A 20,936-nucleotide genomic window follows, 5' to 3' on the forward strand; every position below is an offset into this window, starting at 1 on the left:
TGATTAAGAAATATTGTTCAAGGTTCAAGCTTACATGTATGTCAGATGAACTAATGAGACTTGTGGCAGAGAAGAAAAATGCATGGGATGCATATAAATTATCAGGAGACACAGAAGCCTATGGCAGATGTAAGCTAGTCTGTAATCAAGTCACAAGGGAGATTAGGCAAATGAAGGCAGATTACGAGAAATCTTTGACAAAGGATGCTAAGAAAAACAGCAAGGACTTCTTTACTTATATAAACTCTAGAAGGAAGGGGATGAATCAGATCGATCCACTTGATATCGATGGTTCGACTATTGACAATCCTGCTCGGATAGCTGATAATCTGAATGAGTACTTTGCATCTACATTCACACGAGGAGTTATTCAAGGAGGGGAATGCCAGAAGTTTATCAAACTCTAACAGGGAGCTAAGTTATTTTGTAATAACTGAGAGCAAAGTGGAGGAGAAATTGTTGAAGACTGGGGTTGATGGGATCTATCCAGTTATATTAAAGGAGACAGCAAAGGAACTAAGCAAACCCTTGGCCATAATTATGAGAGCACCCTTGGACTCAGGGGAAGTCCCTATGGACTGGCGATGTGCAAATGTATCCCCAATTCACAAAGGAGGAACTAAGGGTGACACGAAAAATAAAGACCAGCTAATTTAACTTCTGTTCCTGGTAAAATAATGGAGTCTCTGGTTAAAGATGCATTGCAGGATCATCTAGACTGCAGCAATAATTCAGACACAGCATGGGGTTTGTTAAAGGAAAGTCTTGTCTGACAAATTTGATTGGATACTATGATGTGGTTACAAAGGAACTAGATGCAAAAATAATTTTGATATCATATACTTGGATTTCAGGAAAGCTTTTGACACTGTTGCGCATGGAAGACTACTGTACAAATTGGAGCAGAATGGTATTAAGGGTAAGTTGCTACAATGGATAAAAAGGTAGTTGAATGGAAGAAGACAGAGTGGCAATCAATGGATGCTGCTCTTCGTGGACTAATGTTATTAGTGGGGTTCCACAGTGTTTGGTGTTGGGCCCACTGTTGTCTTGTATATTTTTCAATGATATTGATGAAGGTATATCAGGCTTAGTGTCGAAGTTTGCAGATGATACAAAGGTTGGCAGGATTGTTAATGACAGTAATGACAGTGTGCTACTGCAACAGGATCTAGAAAATTTGTGCAGATGGGCTGAGAGGTGGCAACTGAAGTTTAACATTGACAAATGCAAAGTACTGTATATGGGTAGAAGTAACCCCAGAGGAAAGTACCAACTGTGTGGTACTACACTTAGGCTGGTAAAAAATGAAAAAGACCTAGGAGTGAGTGTGCAGTCAGATATGAAGTTTTCTGAGCAATGCAGACAGGCTGCCAGAGCAGATCATGGGGTATTGTCAATGATATACAGGAATTTTGCTAGCAGGGAAAAGGAGGTGATTATCCCTTTGTATAAGGCAACAGTCAAGCCACACCCTGAGTACCACGTCTGGGTCTGGAGGGCTCATTTTAGGAAGGATTTAGAGTTGCTTGAGCATGTACAGAAAAGGGCAACAAGATTGGTGAGGGGAATGAAGGGGTCCTTTTACCAAGAAAGGCTTAAGTTCTGCAAATTGCAGTGGCTGGAGACTAGGCACCTGCGCGGTGATCTGATTGAGGTGTATAAGGCCTTGAATGGGTTGAGCACACTGAATTCTTATAGAATTCTTCCGCTTGCTCAGATTATGAACCTGAGGGAGACATAAATTCAAATTGAGAAAAGACAGCTGCAGAATAGATGTGCAGAAATTTGCCTTTAGCCATTGTGTGGTTAATTGCTGGAACAAACTTCCATCTGTCGTTGTGGAAGTTAATAGCTTAAATAAATTCAAGGAGTAATTGGACAAACTTTTAGAGGGAATTATTGCATGAAATTGTTTTTTTTTTTTTTTACGAAACTGTGCAATTACAAAAATTTTACTTTAACATTGTGGAAATCAGCTCAGTGCTTCAACCTATTAAACCACCTGTTGCTTGCCACGAACTTGGCTTCAGGTTTGCCATACTTAATATCTTCATAAATACTACTTGCTTTTGCTTGAATGACCATTACACTCAGGGGCACTTGTTTCTGAATCCGATATTCCATCTTCAGTATAGCACGTGAACGCTGTTTTCTGATCACTGTTGATCTTAAATGCATTGATTCTTTAACATGTTCTTTTATATGAGCGCTGTCCTTTAAAATAGTATTCATTGTTGAAGCAGCAAGACCTAATTACCGTGCAATCAATAACAAACTTTGTCCTACTTCTTAATCATTTTCATCTTTTTCTAAATCAATTTTGTTTAGTTTCCTAGCACTGCCGCCACTTGTACTTTCTGTTGGTTGCTTTCCCTTTGTCATTGTAATAAGTAAATAGGAATGAAGAGAAGATTTTGAAAATTTATTTATATTTTTTATATGATTGATGATTTCAATGAAGGGGAAACACATTTCACCATCATAACATAAAAACCCACACAATTCCAGTTATCGATATTATCGCAAATGCAGTAAGATAGTTTACTACCCGTTTATAATAGATTTCACTAACAGAAAAGCCAAATAAGCTGGAAAGTGCAAATTGCTTTTATTGTTTTATGGTCATAATCTCCAGAAATGTGCTTTAGAAAAATATCACAGAGGCATTCAGAATTCATTCTTATAATGGAACATTATCATATTTTACATATATTTTTTCATCATTGTCATATGGAACAAATGATGACAATGAAAGCATAATGCATTCTCTGGCCAGACCACATAGCCCTTCCTTTCAGCCAATAGTAGCATTTGTAAATGTGTTGGCCACGTATTTTGTTTTTGCCTCCTTTAGTTAAGTGATTTTTGTGTTGTGCTTATTTGACATAAATTTATATAAAACTAATACAATTACCATTCTAAAATGACCTTTTAGAGAGTTAAATAGCTTAGTTATATAGCAAAAATTCCAACTTGGTCTTGGACTAAAAAATTACCAAAAAAAAAACAACCTATGTTTTGAGTTCACATTACCTCCATTTATTCCTACGGGATGCAAAATATATTTCCACATTTTTTTTCAGTTTGCACGAGCTGGCAAAAACTTACATAAATTCGAATTTATTTAAGTCAGGGAGTGCCTGTACATGAAATATAAAATAAATAGCATACAGAAAAAAACACACCAAATTCCCCCACCCATTTGTTGGTTCATCTCTTTGTTTATTTTATTTTTGTTACACAGAGCATTAAAACTATGATAAATGAATTAGCTTTCGGCTGGGTGGCAGCCTTCATCAGATTAAAATGCTTTGAATGGCAGTTGGAATAGAGATGCACTGCCAGGATGGTGCGTGAGGCACGTGGTTAATTGTTTGTTGATGTTTGTGGCTGTGACGTATGGTGGTGACGTGGCCAGCGTTTGTCTATGGACAGAATTACTGCTTCTGTGATGGGGTTAAGTTGACAACCACTGTTCCTGTTCAACGAGGTATCCGAGCATTTTATACTTAACGATTCCAACCAGGTGCGCCTTAGGTAATGGTGGGACTTGTCTACAACCACGACATCGCGGTGTGGGTCGATGTCGTGGTGGGTTGTCCAGACATGCTCGGCAATAGCTGAGTGTTCTACATCCGCCAAACGGATCGCCCTTTTATGTTCTGAGAGGCGTTTCTCGAGTCGACGTCCAGTCTCTCCAAAGTAGCAGCTCGTGCAGTCACGGCAAGAGATGCGATAGACCAAACCACTCTGTAGAAGGGTGGGGACAGGTGTTTTTATGTTGGAAAGGAGAGAACGCAGTTTCTTGCCTGGGAGTTGGATGCACTTTATCCCATGCGATCTTAGGATTCTACCGATCTGCTGTGACAGGTTGGGGTAGTATGGGATGAATGCCCTCGTGGATGACTCGTCACTGTTGGCGTTGCTGTTGGTCGTCACGTTGTCGCGTGCTTGTAGATCACACCTGTTAAGGACATCGATGGGGTAGCCACACCTCGTAAGGTCTACTTTGACTCTGGTGATCTCTTTGCGCCTTTCATCTGCAGAGCTGGAGTGTGTCCAGGCGCGAGTTAGCAAGGTTCGGGCGGTTGAGAGGAGGTGGCCCCGTGCGTGTGCTGACTGGAAGTTGGTAAATTGGCCAGCACACATAGGCTTACGATAAACTGTCGTCTTCAAGCATGTGTCTTCGCGCCGGACAAGTGTATCTAGGTATGGTATAGAGTTGTTCGACTCCAGCTCAATCGTGAATTTTATGAAGGGCGACAGTGAGTTGAGGTGGGTTAGGAGTCGCTGACCTGAGTCTCTAGGGATCACTACGAACACATCGTCTACATAGCGACACCAAAAGGCGATGTGATCCGGTGCGTGTGTAAACGCACGTCCCTCTAACTCCTCCATCACGATGTTTGCTGTGACCGAGCTGACAGGGGAACCCATGGCTGTGCCATGTATCTGCTGGTAGATTGAGCCATTAAACATGATTGCACCCCCTGTTAAGCACAGTCTGAGGGCGGCGGAAATGTCATCAGGCGTCAGCTTAGTTCTGTCGCTAAAGGTTCCATCATTATCCAAGAGTTGTTTTGCGCAAGAGATGGCAAGTTCCACTGGGATGGAGGTAAAGAGTGATACAACATCGAATGATGCCATGACTTGATCTTGCGAGATGGATATAGTGCGGATCCTTTCTATGAACTCAACACTGTTGGAGACGGTGTAGGTGGTCTTGCCAACTAGAGGAGAAAGAAGTCTCGAGACAAATTTAGACAGCTCGTAAGTCGGTGATCCACAGCAGGATACAATAGGTCTTAGTGGTGTGCCTTCTTTATGCACTTTCGGCAGGCCGTAAAACCGTGGGATCTGGCACCCGGAGGCACGGAGGTGATTACGGGTTGACTGTGTGATTTTTCCCTTGCTTCAGCCAAGTGTTGATGAGGATATTCACCTCTGACTCCCATCGTTCCAAAGTCTTGTTGGGGTTGATGGTTAGGGGTTTGTAGACGGTAGTGTCTCGTAAGAGCAGTAAGGCTTCGCCATGTAATCAGTGTGGTTCATTACAACTGTACGATGGCCTTTGTCTGCCGGTAGAATGACGATGGACGAATCCCGTTTCAGTGCCTTGAGGGTAGAAATGAGTTGAGTTGAGGTGGGTTAGGAGTCGCTGACCTGAGTCTCTAGGGATCACTACGAACACATCGTCTACATAGCGACACCAAAAGGCGATGTGATCCGGTGCGTGTGTAAACGCACGTCCCTCTAACTCCTCCATCACGATGTTTGCTGTGACCGAGCTGACAGGGTTGTAGACAAGTCCCACCATTACCTAAGGCGCACCTGGTTGGAATCGTTAAGTATAAAATGCTCGGATACCTCGTTGAACAGGAACAGTGGTTGTCAACTTAACCCCATCACAGAAGCAGTAATTCTGTCCATAGACAAACGCTGGCCACGTCACCACCATACGTCACAGCCACAAACATCAACAAACAATTAACCACGTGCCTCACGCACCATCCTGGCAGTGCATCTCTATTCCAACTGCCATTCAAAGCATTTTAATCTGATGAAGGCTGCCACCCAGCCGAAAGCTAATTCATTTATCATAGTTTTAATGCTCTGTGTAACAAAAATAAAATAAATTATGAATCCAGAGCATGCAGGCGTGTTTTATTATGTATCATCTCTTTGTGTTTTTTATAAATTATATCTATACAATAGTGTGTATACCATGTGTTTGTGATGTGTTATAATGGGAATCCTTCCTAGACAAGGAATATTCCTGGAAAGTTGCAAGCGAGGGGACTAACTGTGGGTGGACTATAGCAGTGGTGGGTTATATTTTGAAACTGAAACTTAAATATTTAAAAAAAAAAAAAGCCTCTTTCATATAGTAATAATATATATTTGTCTTGTTCAGAGCTGGCTTCAGGGGTGATTGAGTGATGCAGCCGCACAGGGCGACAAAATTTAGGGGGCACAAAATTTCCCGCCAATTCACTGATTTGCTGTAAATCTCAATTTGCGATCTTTTGAAAGTCGTGTTATGAAGGCAATCTTACTTTCTTGATTCAAGCAATTTGGAAGAGTTTTTTGAATTTCAGTTATCTTGCATTCGAAGGAATAAATAATATATTTGATTCTTTCTTTCAGGGGCTCTCATACATTGTTTCTTTTTTAAAATAAAAAAGTAAGTATTTTTCAGTTAATAGTAAAAGTATATAATGCATAAACTTAATAGGAAGTTGGAGAGGGTGCACCAAAAAATCTTGCACTGGGCGCTGATAGCCTTGGGGGTCAGTTGTGGTCTTAATATTAAGTCTCTCTCTCTGGCATTGATTATTTATACATGTGCATTGTTGCAGCAAGCTTTGTTTCAGAATAATTTTTGGCACATATTTTTTTATATCTCTGCCATAGTGCTGCAGCATTCTTCTTAAAATACCCACAACTTATAACTGCAGTTCTTCATTAAAATGTACAGTTATAAATTACTGCAGTTCAATAGTGGTGGGTACTGCAACTACGTTATAATTGAATTCATTAAATCAGTAATTTAATCTGTCCCCATATATACAGTAAAGGTAGCTCTGGATTTTTCACTGTAGCTACTCCCTTACTGTTAAAATGCTGACAGTGTTGAATACAGCAATGAGTAACTTCTAGTCATAATTATTTCTTATAAAACCGCTCCCCGGTATATATAATACTCAATTTACAGAAATTCAACTTTATGTAAGTTTTTGCGAGCTGGTGCAAACTTAAAAAAAAAAATCATGGAAATGTATTTTGCATCTCGTAGGAATAAATGGAGGCATCGTGAAAATATCGTAATGTGAACCCAAATAACATATTTTTTTTTTTTTTTTTTTTTTTTTTTTTGTAATTCTTTCCAAGATCTTGGAAGTTGAAATTTTCGCTATATAACTAAGCTATTTATCTCTCTAAAAGGTCATTTTTATAATGGAAATTGCACTGCACTTTATTCGCTATCGCATATGTTCCGTTATAAGAATCAATTCTGAACGCTTTTGTGATATTTTTTTTTAAAACGCATTTCTGGAGGTCAGAAATGCATTTTAAAACAATGGTAAATTTTATTGTTTTATGGTAAGACGCATTTCCATAAATGCGTTTTACCATAAAACAATAAAAACAATGTGCACTTTCTGGTTTATTGGGCTTTTCTGTTAGTGCAATCTATTATAAACTTATGCTGCGCGAGCTAAAAAAAAAATTCCTGAGTTACCCTGAGAGAGAGAGAGAGAGAGAAATCATCAAGAATGAGAAAAATAATGGTATCCAGCTCAGGACCCTGGGTGTGGGCTTGGCACACCCAGGGTCCTGAGCTGGATATCATCATTCTTCTCTTTCTTGATGATTACTTTCTACTTCTCTCTCTCAGGGTAACTCTGGAATTTATTTTTAGCTAGTGCAGCATAAGCCTCAGGCTTCCTTGCACCATATGGCTAATAATAATAATAAACAGGTAGTACACTAGATCTTATTGCATATGTGATAATATTGATAACTGCAATTCTGTTGGTTTTTATGTTACGGTATTATGGTCAAATGGGTTCCCCATTCACTGAAATCTTCTCTTCATTCCTATTTACTTATTTCCATGGTGAAGGGAAAGGGACCAATGGAAAGTGCAAGTGCTGGCAGTGCTAGGAAACAAAACAAAATTGATTTAGAAATGAAGATGATGATTATTTAAGAAGTACAAAGCATGACAAAATGTTGTCATCTATTGCATGGAATTAGGTCTTGCTGCTTCAACAATGAATACTATTTTAAGGGACAGTACGCGTATAAAAGAACATGTTAAAGGATAAACGCCTTTAAGATTCTACCCCTTGAGCCTTGCTCAAGGGGTAGAATTTTTTTCAGCCTGGACTGTACTTATTAACAGGAGAGATTGCTTCTACAGGGATGGGATACACTTAAATAGAAAGGGTGCAAGAATTTTTGCTGATGCTGTCGAGGCAATGTTAGGAGGGTCGGAAAACTGCTAGTTGGGGGGGGATACAAGGACTAATAAATTAACAGTAGCCACTGGCAGAGGTGGAAGTGATTCTTGCACTGCTTCTATTGAAATGAGCAGAAGCCTGAAAAACAAGATGCAGGATATTTCAGAGACTGCTGGGAGTCATTGTGGTACAAGTAAACACATGGGTTGTGTTAGGGTAGCTAGGAATAGAAACAGGTGCATGTATACCTGCGTGTACACCAGTGCTAGGAGTTTGGTAAATAAATTTGATGAATTTGAGGTATTGCTCAAAACATCAAAGGCAGATATTGTTGGGATATCAGAGACATGGTGTCACACAGATATAAGGAATGCGGAAATGGAATTTGGGGAATACAATGTGTATAGAAAGGATAGACAGGACAGGAGGGGAGGAGGGGTTATGCTATTAGTTAAGAAACATAAAATCCAAGGAAGTGAAGCCAGTCGACATCGATGGACAGGGCAGTGTCGAGTCAGTTTGGTGTGACATAAGCATAGGGAAATCAAAATTGAGAGTAGGAGTGTGCTATAGGCCTAATGACTCTGATGAGTATAATAAGATATTGTACAGGGAAATAGAGTGGGCCAGTAAATCAGAGAGTCTTATAATGGGGGATTTTAATTTCCCAGATATTGACTGGAATTTGTGGGTTGGTCACTCACACACTAGCAAGGCTTTTGTGGATTTATTGGATGATTGTTTTCTACATCAGCATGTTCGTGCGGCAACAAGAAGGAGCAATCAAGAGTATTCTCTTGATCTGTTTATCAGTAGTGATTCTTCATGCATTAAGAATCTGCAGATAAATGAACCACTAGGTGGCAGTGATCACAGTGTGTTGAAGTGGGATTTACTCAAGGAGGTAACTACCATCAGAGGTAAAGGGAAGGGTTTTTGTTTTCATAAAGGCGACTATGATGGTCTGAGACAGTATTTAAATTCTATACAGTGGGACCAACTGATGATGTTACCGACAGCAAACTCAAAATGGGAAGCATTGAAGGAACTAATCTTGGAAGCTACCAGGCTTTACATACCAACTAAGAAATATTGTTCAAGGTTTAGGCCTAAATGGTTGTCAGATGAACTAATGAGACATTTGGCAGAGAAGAAAAATGCATGGAATACATACAAATTAATGGGTGACATGGAAGCCTATGATAGATATAAGTTGGTCTGTAACCAAGTCACAAAGGAGATTAGGCAGGCAAAGGCAGACTACGAAAAATTCTTGGCAAAGGATGCAAAGAAAAACAGAAAAGAGTTCTTTACCTATTTAAACTCAAGAAGGAAAGGGATGAATCAGATTGGTCCACTGGATATTGATGGTTCAACAGTTGAGGATCCTGCTCAGGTGGCTAACAATCTAAACGAGTATTTTGCATCTACATTCATGCATGAGGAGTTATTCAGGAAGGAGAATGACGTAGGTAAAGTAAACATTGGTAGTGAGCTAGATGATTTTGTAATAACTGAGAGGAAAGTGGAGGAGAGATTGTTGAGGATAAACATAAAAAAGGCACCTGGGGTGGATGGGATCTATCCAGTTATATTAAAGGAGGCAGCAAAGGAAGTAAGCAAACTCCTAGCCATAATTATGAGAGCTTCTTTGGACTCAGGGGAGGTACCCATAGACTGGAGATGTGCAAATGTAACCCCAATTCAGAAAGGAGGATCAAAGGCTGACACAAGTAATTATAGAGCTGTTAGTTTAACTTCTGTTCCAGGTAAATTAATGGAGGCACTGGTTAAAGAAGCACTGCAGGATCATCTAGACAAGAATTCAGTTATAGCTCAGACGCAGCATGGTTTTGTTAAGGGCAGGTCTTGCCTGACCAATTTGATTGGATACTATGATGTAGTCACAAAAGAACTGGATGCAGGGAATAACTTTGATATTATATATTTGGATCTTAGAAAGGCTTTTGATACTGTTGCACATGGAAGACTGCTGCACAAATTGGAGCAGTGTGGCATTGGAGGCAAATTGCTGCTATGTATAAGGGGATGGTTGAGTGGCAGAAGACATAGTGGTAATCAATGGACACTGCTCAACGTGGACTAATGTTATTAGTGGAGTTCCTCAGGGTTCAGTGTTGGGTCCGTTGTTGTTTTCGGTGTTTATGAATGATATTGATGATGGTATATCAAGTTTAATGTCCAAGTTTGCAGATGATACAAAGGTTGGCAGGGTTGTTAAGGACACTACTGATGCTATGCTGCTGCAACAGGATCTGGAAAGGTTGAACAGATGGGCTGAGAGGTGGCAAATGAAGTTTAACATTGACAAATGTAAAGTACTACATATGGGAAACAGTAACCACAGAGCAACGTATCAACTCTGCGGTACTACACTGACAGTGGTGGAGAATGAAAAGGACCTGGGGGTAATTGTGCAGGCAGATATGAAGTTCTCTGAGCAGTGCAGACGAGCTGCAAGAGTAGCTCATGGTGTCTTGTCAATGATATACAGGAATTTTTCTAGCAGGGATAAGGAGGTGATTATTCCCTTGTATAAGGCAATGGTTAGGCCACATCTTGAGTACTGTATACAGGTCTGGAGGCCTCATTTCAAGAAGGATGTAGAGCTGCTGGAACGAGTACAGAGAATGGCAACAAGATTAGTGAATGGAACAAAGGGTTGCTCTTACGAAGAAAGGCTTAAGTTTTGCAAATTACAGAGTCTGGAGACTAGGCACCGGCGAGGTGATCTGATAGAGGTGTATAAGGCTTTGAATGGTTTGAGCATGCTCAATGCCAATGGGATTCTTCATCTTGCTCAGAATAATCACCTCAGAGGGCATAAATTCAAATTGAGGAAGGACGGATGTCGGATAGATGTGCGGAAATTTGCCTTTGGCCAGCGTGTGGTTGGTTGGTGGAACCGACTTCCATCACTTGTTGTTGAAGTTGATAGCCTGAACAAATTTAAGGCTCAACTGGACAGGTATTTCGAACGAACGGAGGGGTGAAATGGGAGTGGTGTTTTTTTTTTTTTTTTTTTTTTTTTGGCTGATGCTGAATAAGCTTGCTTTCTTGCATCATATGCCTCTACTAATGCTAATGCTAAGATCAGCAGTGATCAGAAAACAGCATTCAGGTGCTATATCGAAGATGGAAAAGCTATTAATAATATGGATGGAAAATTAGATTTAGAAGCGAGTCTAATGACCATTCAAGCAAAAGCAACAAGTATTTATAAAGATATTAAGGATAAGTAGTACGGCGAACCCCGAGCCAAGTTCGTGGCAAGCAACCGGTGGTTTAATAGGTTCAAGCATCGCACTGGTTTCCAAAACATTAAAGTATATGGTGAAGTCACCAGTGCTGATTCTGCAGCTTCAGAGAAATTTTGCTATGTGTTTGTTGGGGAAAACCCCTTCTAAATCTCCACAGCCCTGAACTTGTGCAGCGGCATACTTATCAGCTGGAGAGTTAATTCTGGCAACAATGCTCGAAAGGTGAAACTTGCTGACGTTATGCCTGTCCCCTCCCTTTTTTGTAATTTTTTCCTGCGCATGAGATAAAAAAAAAATTTAATAATTTTATTTACATGTTCATCGAACATTTCTTTTTTGCTTCAATCAAATTTGTGAGTGCTGCATAAGCATTTAGGGAAATTCTGACTTATGTAGAGTCCCGTGGAACACAACCCTTACGTAAGTCAGGGAGTGGCTGTATTTTGATATAAAGACTTATGATTTTTATATTTAAAAAAATTGTTCTTCCTTTTTTCCCCAGTGTATTTTAGTTTACATGCCATTTTTTCCTACAAACATAAGAGAATATAGTAAGCCAAAATGAGAAATACTTTAATGAAAAAATGCTTTGCAGAAACGTTTTGGCAAACAAACATTTTATTTTTCCATAGATATAATAAAATGCATCTAGTAATTATTATTTCATATATAATAGAATATTAAAACACTTTATATTTATTAGTTTTATAACTAATAAAAACCATAGAAATCCTAGTTAAATTCCATTTATGTGATAGTCAAATATCGATCAGGGATGTTATACTTTAATGCAACTTAAAATCGTTAAATGTAATTGACAAAGCATGTTGTTTCAACCATTCATTTTGAATGGATATGTTTTCACATCAAGCATTAAATGGTACCTAGCATTTTTAGCAGTATAATAATTATTTAATACATTTAATTTTGAATAAATCAGTTATTCAAATTTTAAAAAACATTGTACATATTATTACTGTTCCTATGTTTGCTAGGTCCTGTCAGAGTCATCATCTAGTGCTGAAGATAAAAGGCTAAGTAATATATCAGAAAATAGCGAAGACAGTTTGGAAGGTACTGGTTACTCAAGTACGCCTCCTTCATCAGCAGAAAACATTCATTATTCTGGTCATAGTTTTTCAGATGCTAATGTACGGATGCCTCAGGAAACATTAGCAACTTCTTCTGTATACAAGGTATTTTACTTAAGGTCAAAATATTCTAGATATGTTTTTCATTATTAAATACTATGCATTCTTAAATTCTCAAAATAATGAATAAAGGTAATGTTTTGCAATATGTTGTATAAGCAGTTGCATTCAGTCATTAATCCTAGCTTTTCTCTGTGAGGTATGGGGATAGCTTCTGTGGTGTTAGGCAGTGTGGGGTTGCAATTTAAATGCAAGAAAACAATTGGTTAATTCTAGTAGTAGGTTTAATTTTGATTTCTTTTCTTTATATTTCCATATAAAATTAATGTTGTTTTAGCAGCATTTAATTGATTCTGATTTCTATGCTAATCAGTTGTAATGATCAGCATTGGCAGCTTCCAAAAATGGTTTTATGGACACTTTTTATGTAATATTAAGATGACTAGAAAGGACTAAAGTGACACGAGTACTTAAAATTTTATGGCAAGAAAGTGATAAATAAAAAAAAAATTATAAAAATAAGTGATATACAATTCACTTTGATACTTGGTTATGTGCACCACTTCATGACCTGAAGTGGTGTACACCAACAAAAATTGACATAGTGTACAAGTTAGTGCAATTGCATCATTTCTCTATGTTGCCAACTAAAGTAGTTATAAAATGGTATCCTTAAGTATATCTGATATTGTGAATACCTTCACAACGAGTTACCATGATATTGCACTACCTCGAATAAGTAATACAGTATACTCTTGATTTTCTGGGATAGGTGGTAAAAAACAAATCCCAGATAATCGATTTCCCGGTTAATCCAAAAATACATCAGCTAAGAGATACGTTCCAGGACTTCTTACTTTGTTGAGTTTTATGTAATTCGGGAATGACTAATAACATATTGCTACTATATTATTATTGACAAATCTGAATTCTGCACGATACTTGTTAATGTTTGGCCATTTTCATACATCCTTATTAGTTTAATTTTCTGATCCAAATCGATGACTTTCCTTTTGTTGATTGATTTATTAGTAGTGCTGTCACTTATTCTCTTAGTTGGCTCCATGATAATGGTGAAACTGAAATTTTCTGAAAAGAATTTCACAGGGTTAAGGGGGAAACACTATTATCACCTGAAGCAAACTCACATTTTACTAAAGCACATTTCTGGAGGTAGTAGTAGTAGCAGTGGCATTTGATGCAAGAAAGCAAGTGTATGAGCTTATGCAGCATCAGCCAAAAAAAAAAAAAAAAAAAATCACACCATTCCCTCCAAATGCCTGTCCAGTTCCTCCTTAAATTTATTCAACCTATCAACTTCCACAACGACAGATGGAAGTTTGTTCCCGCAATTAACCACCCGCTGGCTAAAGGCAAATTTCCGCACATCTAATCTACATCTGTCTTTTCTTAATTTGAATTTATGCCCCCTTAGGTTCGTAATCTGAACAAGTGGAAGGATCCCATCAGAATTCAGCGTGCTCAACCCATTCAAGGCTTTATACACCTCAATCAGATCACCGCGCAGGTGCCTAGTCTCCAGCCACTGCAATTTGCAGAACTTAAGCCTCTCTTGGTAAGAGGATCCCTTCATTCCCCTCACCAATCTTGTTGCCCTTCTCTGTACACACTCAAGTAAATTTACATCCTTCCTAAAATGACGCCTCCAGACCTGTACGCAGTATTCAAGGCGTGGCCTGACCATTGCCTTATACAGAGGGATAATCACCTCCTTTTCCCTGCTAGCAAAATTCCTTATATATCATTGACAAAACCCCATGACCTGCCCTGGCAGCCTGTCTGCATTGCTCAGAAAACTTCATATCTGACTGCACAATTACTCCCAGGTCTTTTTCATTTTCTACCACCTTAAGTGTAGTACCACACAGTTGGTACGTTTCTCTGGGGTTACTTCTAACCATATGCAGTGCTTTGCATTTGTCAAGGTTAAACTTCAGTTGCCACTTCTTAGCCCATCTGCCCAAATTATCTAGATCCTGTTGCAGTAGCACACTGCCATTACTGTCATTAACAACCCTGCCAACCTTTGTATCATCTGCAAACTTCGACATTAAGCCTGATATACCTTCATCAATATCATTGATAAATATACAAAACAACAGTGGACCTAACACCGAACCCTGTGGGACTCCACTAATAACATTAGTCCAAAGAAGAGCAGCACCCATTGATTACCACCCTCTGTCTTCTCCCACTTAACCATCCTTTTATCCATTGTAGCAACTTACCCTTAACACCATTCTGCTCCAATTTGTACAATAGTCTTCCATGCGCAACAGTGTCACAAGCTCTTCTGAAATCCAAATATATGATATCAAAATTATTTTTTGCATCCAGTTCCTTTGTAACCACATCATAATATCCTATCAAATTTGTCAGACAAGACTTTCCCTTAACAAACCCATGCTGTGTCTGAATTATTGCTGCAGTCTTGTCTAGATGATCCTGCAGTGCATCTTTAACCAGTGACTCCATTATTTTACCCGGAACGGAAGTTAAACTAACTGGTCTGTAATTACTCCTGTCACCCTTCGATCCCCCTTTGTGAATTGGGGATACATATGGCACATCTCCAGTCCGTGGGAACCTCCCCTGAGTCCAAGGACGCTCTCATAATTATGGCTAAGGGTTTGCTTAGTTGCTTTGCCGCCTCCTTTAATATAACTGGATAGATCCCATCCACCCCAGGTGCTTTTCTTATGTTTAGCTTCAACAATTTCTCCTCTACTTTGCTTTCAGTTATTACAAAATCATTAAGTATCCTGCTACAATTTGATAACCTTCTGCCATTTTCAAACCTTAATAATTCCTCATGTGTGAATGTAGATGCAAAATACTCATTCAGTTTGTTTGCTATCTGAGCAGGATCATCAACAGTTGAACCATTGATGTCAAGTGGACCAATCAGATTCATCCTCTTCCTTTTAGAGTTTATATAAGTAAAGAAATCCTTGCTGTTTTTCTTAGCATCTTTTGCCAAGGATTTCTCGTAATCTGCCTTTGCCTGCCTAACCTCCTTTGTCACCTGATTACAGACTGGCTTATATCTGCCATAGGCCTCTGAGTCGCTTGATAATTTATATGCATCCCATGCATTTTTCTTCTCTGTTACGAGTCTCATTAGTTCATTTGATAACCATTTAGGCCTAAACCTTGAACAATATTTCTTAATAGGTATGAAACTTTTAGTAGCTTCCACGATTAATTCCTTGAATGCTTCCCACTTAGAATTTACTGTTGGTAACATCGTCAGTTTATCCCACTGTACAGAATTTAAAAACTGTCGGAGACCACTGTACTCACCTTTACGGAAGCAAAAACCCTTTCCTTTACCCCTGATGGTAATTAAATCTTTAAGTAAATCCCACATCAGTACACTGTGATCACTGCCACCTAGTGGGTCCTTTATCTGCAAATTCTTAAACAATTGCATTAAACACTGCCATTAAACAATTTGCACCCTCCGGGTTATTTGGAGTCTTGAAGTGTCCTGGTTAATAGAGTCTGCTATACTTCACCATAGGAGAAGACTATTGTTACTCATTCTCAGTGGATACCATCACCCATATGGGGAAGTGTTACTTATTGGAGATAGTGCAATATCGTGGTAACTCATTGTGAAGGTATTCACAATATGAGATATACTTAATGATGCCAGTTTATAACTACTTAAGTAGTTGGCTGTGTACAGAAATTATGCAATTGCATTAACTTGTACACTAATTAACTCCCTACGAAACCTGAGGCTTTAGCCTTAAACTATTCTGTAACAAAAATTGACATATGATGCTACTGTGGAGAGCCTGGAAGTAGCAGAAAAATAGTGGGAGTCATCTGTGAAACGTGCACAATTAAACAAGTCTACATAGCACACATTTATTATTTTATTTTGTTTTTGATTTTTATCCACTAAAAGAATAGTGTTACTCCTTTCAGAATGAATCAAAATGAGAATATGTGTTATGTATAATATATGCACCTGATGATTGGCATGCAATTACAAATTTTATGCAATGGTGCAACCTACCTTATATAGACAAGTTGTAGTAAAAGTAAGAAGTGCAACAGGGAATATATTTGAATATTTTTTACCAAGCCCCAGTTACCTTCTCACTAAAGTATTAATATAGGGCTTGATAGCTGACCAGTGGACCATCTGTATAATTATGCACTAGGCAACTCAAGCCTCACCATCCTATCACTAGTTACTGAGTGAGTGATTTGGTAATAAGAAAAAATTCATATATTTACCTCCTGTACCTACGAACTATAGCTTGTCTGAACAGTAGTGTGACAAAGCAATTTTTCATGCTCTGGTATTAGGAAATAAAAAGCTAAATACCTCTAAGCATTTGAAAATTCTGATAATTTCCCAGGCATTAGTGTGTTAAAGGATTATTCCTGTTATAAAAAATAAGCAGCATTGTAGGATCATCTAGACAAGACTTCAGTAATAGTTAAGACACAGCATAGGTTTGTTAAAGGGGGAGGTCTTGTCTGACCAATTTGATTGGATACTATGATGTGGTCACAAAGGAACTGAATGTCAAAAATAATTTTGATATCATATACTTGGATTTCAGGAAAGCTTTTGATACTGTTGCACATGGAAGACTGCTGTACAAAGGAGAGGTATGGCATTAAGGGTACGTTGCTACATTGGATAAAGGGATGGTTCAGTGGGAGACGACAGAGAGTGGTAATCAATGGACACTGCTCTTCATGGACAAATGTTATTAGTGGAGTTCCCCAGGGTTCGGTGTTGGGCCCATTGTTGGTTTGTGTATTCATCAATGATATTGATGAAAGTATAACAGGATTAATGTCCAAGTTTGCAGATGATACAAAGGTTGGCAGGGTTGTTAATGACCATAAAGACAGTATGCCAACTGGACCTAGACAAGTTGGGCAAATGGGCTGAGAAGTGGCAACTGAAGTTTAACATTGACAAATGCAAAGTACTGCATATGGGTAGCAATAACCCAAGAGAAACGTACCAACTGTGTGGTACTACACTCAGGGAAGTGGAAAGTGAAAAAGACCTGGGGGTAATTGTGAAGTCAAATATGAAGTTTGCTGAGCAGTGCAGGTGGGCTGCCAGGGTAGGCCCTGGAGTCTTGTCAATGATATATAGGAATTTTGCTAGCAGAGACAGGGATGTGATTATCCCATTGTACAAGACAATGGTCACCTAGAGTACTGTGTACAGGTCTAGAGGCCTCATTTTAGAAAGGATGTAGCATTGCTAGAATGAGTATAAAGGGCAACAAGATTGGTGAGGGGAACAAATCGGTGCTCTTACCAAGAAAGGCTTAAGTTCTGAAAATTGCAGCACCTGGAGAGTAGGCACCTGTGAGGTGATCTAATTGAGGTGTATAAGGCCTTGAATGGGTTGAGCAAGCTGAATGCTGATGGGATTCTTCCTCTTGCTCAGGTTAAGAACCTGAGGGGGCATAGATTCAAATTGAGGAAAGACAGTTGTAGAATAGATGTGCAGAAGTTTGCCTTTAGCCAGTGGGTGGTTGATTGGCGGAAGAGAATTCCATCTTTTGTTGTGGAAGTTGTAATAGCCTAAATAAATTTAAGGCTAAAATGGACAAGCATTTGGAATGAATGGAGGGGCGAAATGGAATGGGTTTTTTTTTTTGTTGATGCTGCATAAGCCTGCTTTCTTGCATTGTATGCCTATGCTAATAAAAATACATGTGGTTTATCTCAAATTCTTTAAAGTTCCATGTAAGGCCTTAGTAACGCCTCTAATTTTTTAATTAGATATAACATATTTATATTGCTATATAAATATATTGGTATAAGAGCTATGTTACTTCTAAATTAATTTCAAGATGTTTGTTTTGTTAAGAAATAATTATTTTTAACTACATGCGAGTTAATAACTAATTAATGTATGGCTAGGGATAGATTTAACTTCATTTAATTTTTGTATTGATAGTAGTGTAGCTAATTAAGTGAGTTCTTTGCACATAATTCCATCTTTTATTCTCTGGAAAAGGATTTTGGAATTTAGGTGCCTCCCAACAGTTTTACTCAAATACAGTACAATAAGTTCTTAACTGGGTATAATACTGAATTTCTATATGCATAATAACTACAAATAAATGATAATAGCGTAAGAATTATGAATGATCCTTAGAATTATGACTCTCATAATTACTAATGAAATATATGTAATTTAACATGCTAGATGTCTGAAGTTCAGCGAAAGAGGCAGTATAGAGTTGGACTAAATCTTTTCAATAAGAAACCTGAACGAGGAGTCCGATATTTAATGCAGAGGGGATTTTTAGAAGCCTCGCCACAAGCAGTAGCTAGATTTCTTCTAACACGCAAAGGTCTAAGTAAACAGATGATTGGGGAATATTTAGGAAATTTGCAATGTTCCTTTAACATGATGGTCCTGGAGTAAGTATTTATTTTTGAAACATATTTCTGTTATTTTAAAAATTATGAAAAAATTTATTTTTTCTCATTTCAGTTTTTAACTCAGTTTTGAATTTTTATAGATGTTTTGCCCAAGAATTAGACTTAGCTGGAATGCAAGTTGATGTAGCACTTAGAAAATTTCAAACTTATTTCAGAATGCCCGTAAGTATTACTTTTACACTTATCTCTTTAGTTAAAACTTTATTAAATTGGTTGCTTATTATTATTACTTTTTTATTCATTTCTTTGGTCATATAATATAGTTCCTGAAACAGTTACTTATTACTGAGAAACATTTAAGAAACACTACAGTCCATGTGTCATTCTGCCACATATTCTTGGAAATAATGCTAATTTTGATGAGCTGTTATGATATTTAAAGTGCATCTATTTATATAATAGATAAGTTTGGTCCAAGAGACATTTGTATCATTAAACTCCAAACAACAACAACAACATGTCTTTCTCCCAAGAAATCAGTTACTTATTAAGTTTGCTAAAGTGAATATATGTGTGCTAAAATTTATTGACCATAACTGTTCATAGATAAGGATAGTTTTCAGTATTCTAACAATTATATAGTGATAATTCCTAACAGCAAATTTGAACTGATTGTTAATAATTAATGTGTAACTGTTTTCAATGGAGAAAGTTCTTTTGTAATGACAGAGTGATTTCACCATTGTTAATAAGAACATGTCAAATGTAGTATGTAAAGATAAATTTATATATGTAATACAGAAATATAGGAAAGTTGACTTTATAGTACACTAGTATCATTATTACTATGGAAATTTGCCGTAAAATCTATGCAGGTATACCTGATACTTTTAATTTTTTGATAGTCTTAAAGTAGGAATTAAGAATTTTAACTCTTTAAGAATTAAGAAGAATACTTAACTTTTAATTATTGAAAAGCTAAGTATTCTTGAGAATACCTAACTCTTTCAGTACTTAACTGTATTACTCTTGATGTGAACTAATTTGTAGTATAATTTAATATTGATATTTACTTGATGTTTCAAAGCAATTTTTGAATACAGAATAAAATTGAGTTCCTCAAGCCCACAATATAATTGCTGACACTATTAAAATAATAATTGTTATAAGTGGACACTTATGTGTTCACTTGTAACAAAAAAAAAATTATTTTTTTACTGACAACAATTTTTAAAAGTTGGAACTTGAATGAAGTATTTCTTTTAATGAAGTATATGTATTATCCTGATGTGGAACTTCAGGATAATACATATGACATCCAATTGAAAATATACCTGATTTCTTATATAACACAATCAGTAGATCATGTAGGTAATGGGGCAGTCAAAGTTAAAAAGTTCTCAGTGTACCTGTGTTGTATGCACCATCCTCTACATGATCTACTGATCATGTTATAGAAGGAACCAAGCATGTTTCTTTTCCAACAAGTGAAGTGTATATTAAGGTTTACTATTCCATTTAATGTATTTTAATACACTTGCTGTTATGCATTTTGTTATAAAAAACACTTTAAAGCTAAGATTAACAATATCATATTTATACTTTATTAATATTAGAACTTTTTTATTTCTCATTATAAAATGTTTTTAAGGTTATTTAAATTTTGTGATGAGTAGATGTACATTGATATGTATATGTAGTAATATCATGAATTTTTATTTTCTTATTAGGGTGAAGCCCAAAAAATTGAGAGGCTGGTAGAAGTGTTCAGTCATAGGTACAATGAATGCAATCATGATATTGTTTCCAAATTACATAACCCCGATACAGTATTTGTACTTGCATTTGCAATAATTATGCTGAATACAGATCTGCATACACCTAACATGAAATCTGAAAAAAGGATGAAGTTAGAAGAATTTGTCAAAAATTTAAGAGGTCTGTTAATCTGTAATTTTACGAATCAATTTGAAACATTTTAAAATGTACAGAAAAATATATAATAATACAGTATAGTTAAATTATTTTTTTATACCAAACTTCAAAACTAGATTCATAGGTATAATATGATTTTGAAAATTCAACAGTTTATATATTTTGTAGCATCACTTAAATATTGAGAAAAGCTATTT

General features: G+C 37.3%; 1 protein-coding gene across 5 annotated transcripts in view; it reads left to right on the forward strand.

Moving 5' to 3' along the window:
• The window catches only part of LOC150078149 (IQ motif and SEC7 domain-containing protein 1-like), a 317,006-nt gene that overhangs the window by 263,933 nt on the left and 32,137 nt on the right, over positions 1-20,936 (forward strand). For all 5 annotated transcript variants that reach the window (XM_090384960.1, XM_090384956.1, XM_090384958.1 and 2 more), the window contains 4 exons: positions 12,247-12,447; positions 18,626-18,843; positions 18,945-19,026; positions 20,535-20,742. In XM_090384960.1, the coding sequence (XP_090241086.1) occupies positions 12,247-12,447; positions 18,626-18,843; positions 18,945-19,026; positions 20,535-20,742 (709 nt within the window). The remainder of the gene's footprint in view (positions 1-12,246; positions 12,448-18,625; positions 18,844-18,944; positions 19,027-20,534; positions 20,743-20,936) is intronic.

Source organism: Mastigoproctus giganteus, chromosome 11 (genome assembly GCF_048544385.1).
Source record: "Mastigoproctus giganteus isolate SK-2022 chromosome 11, ASM4854438v1, whole genome shotgun sequence".
Classification (NCBI taxonomy): domain Eukaryota; kingdom Metazoa; phylum Arthropoda; class Arachnida; order Uropygi; family Thelyphonidae; genus Mastigoproctus; species Mastigoproctus giganteus.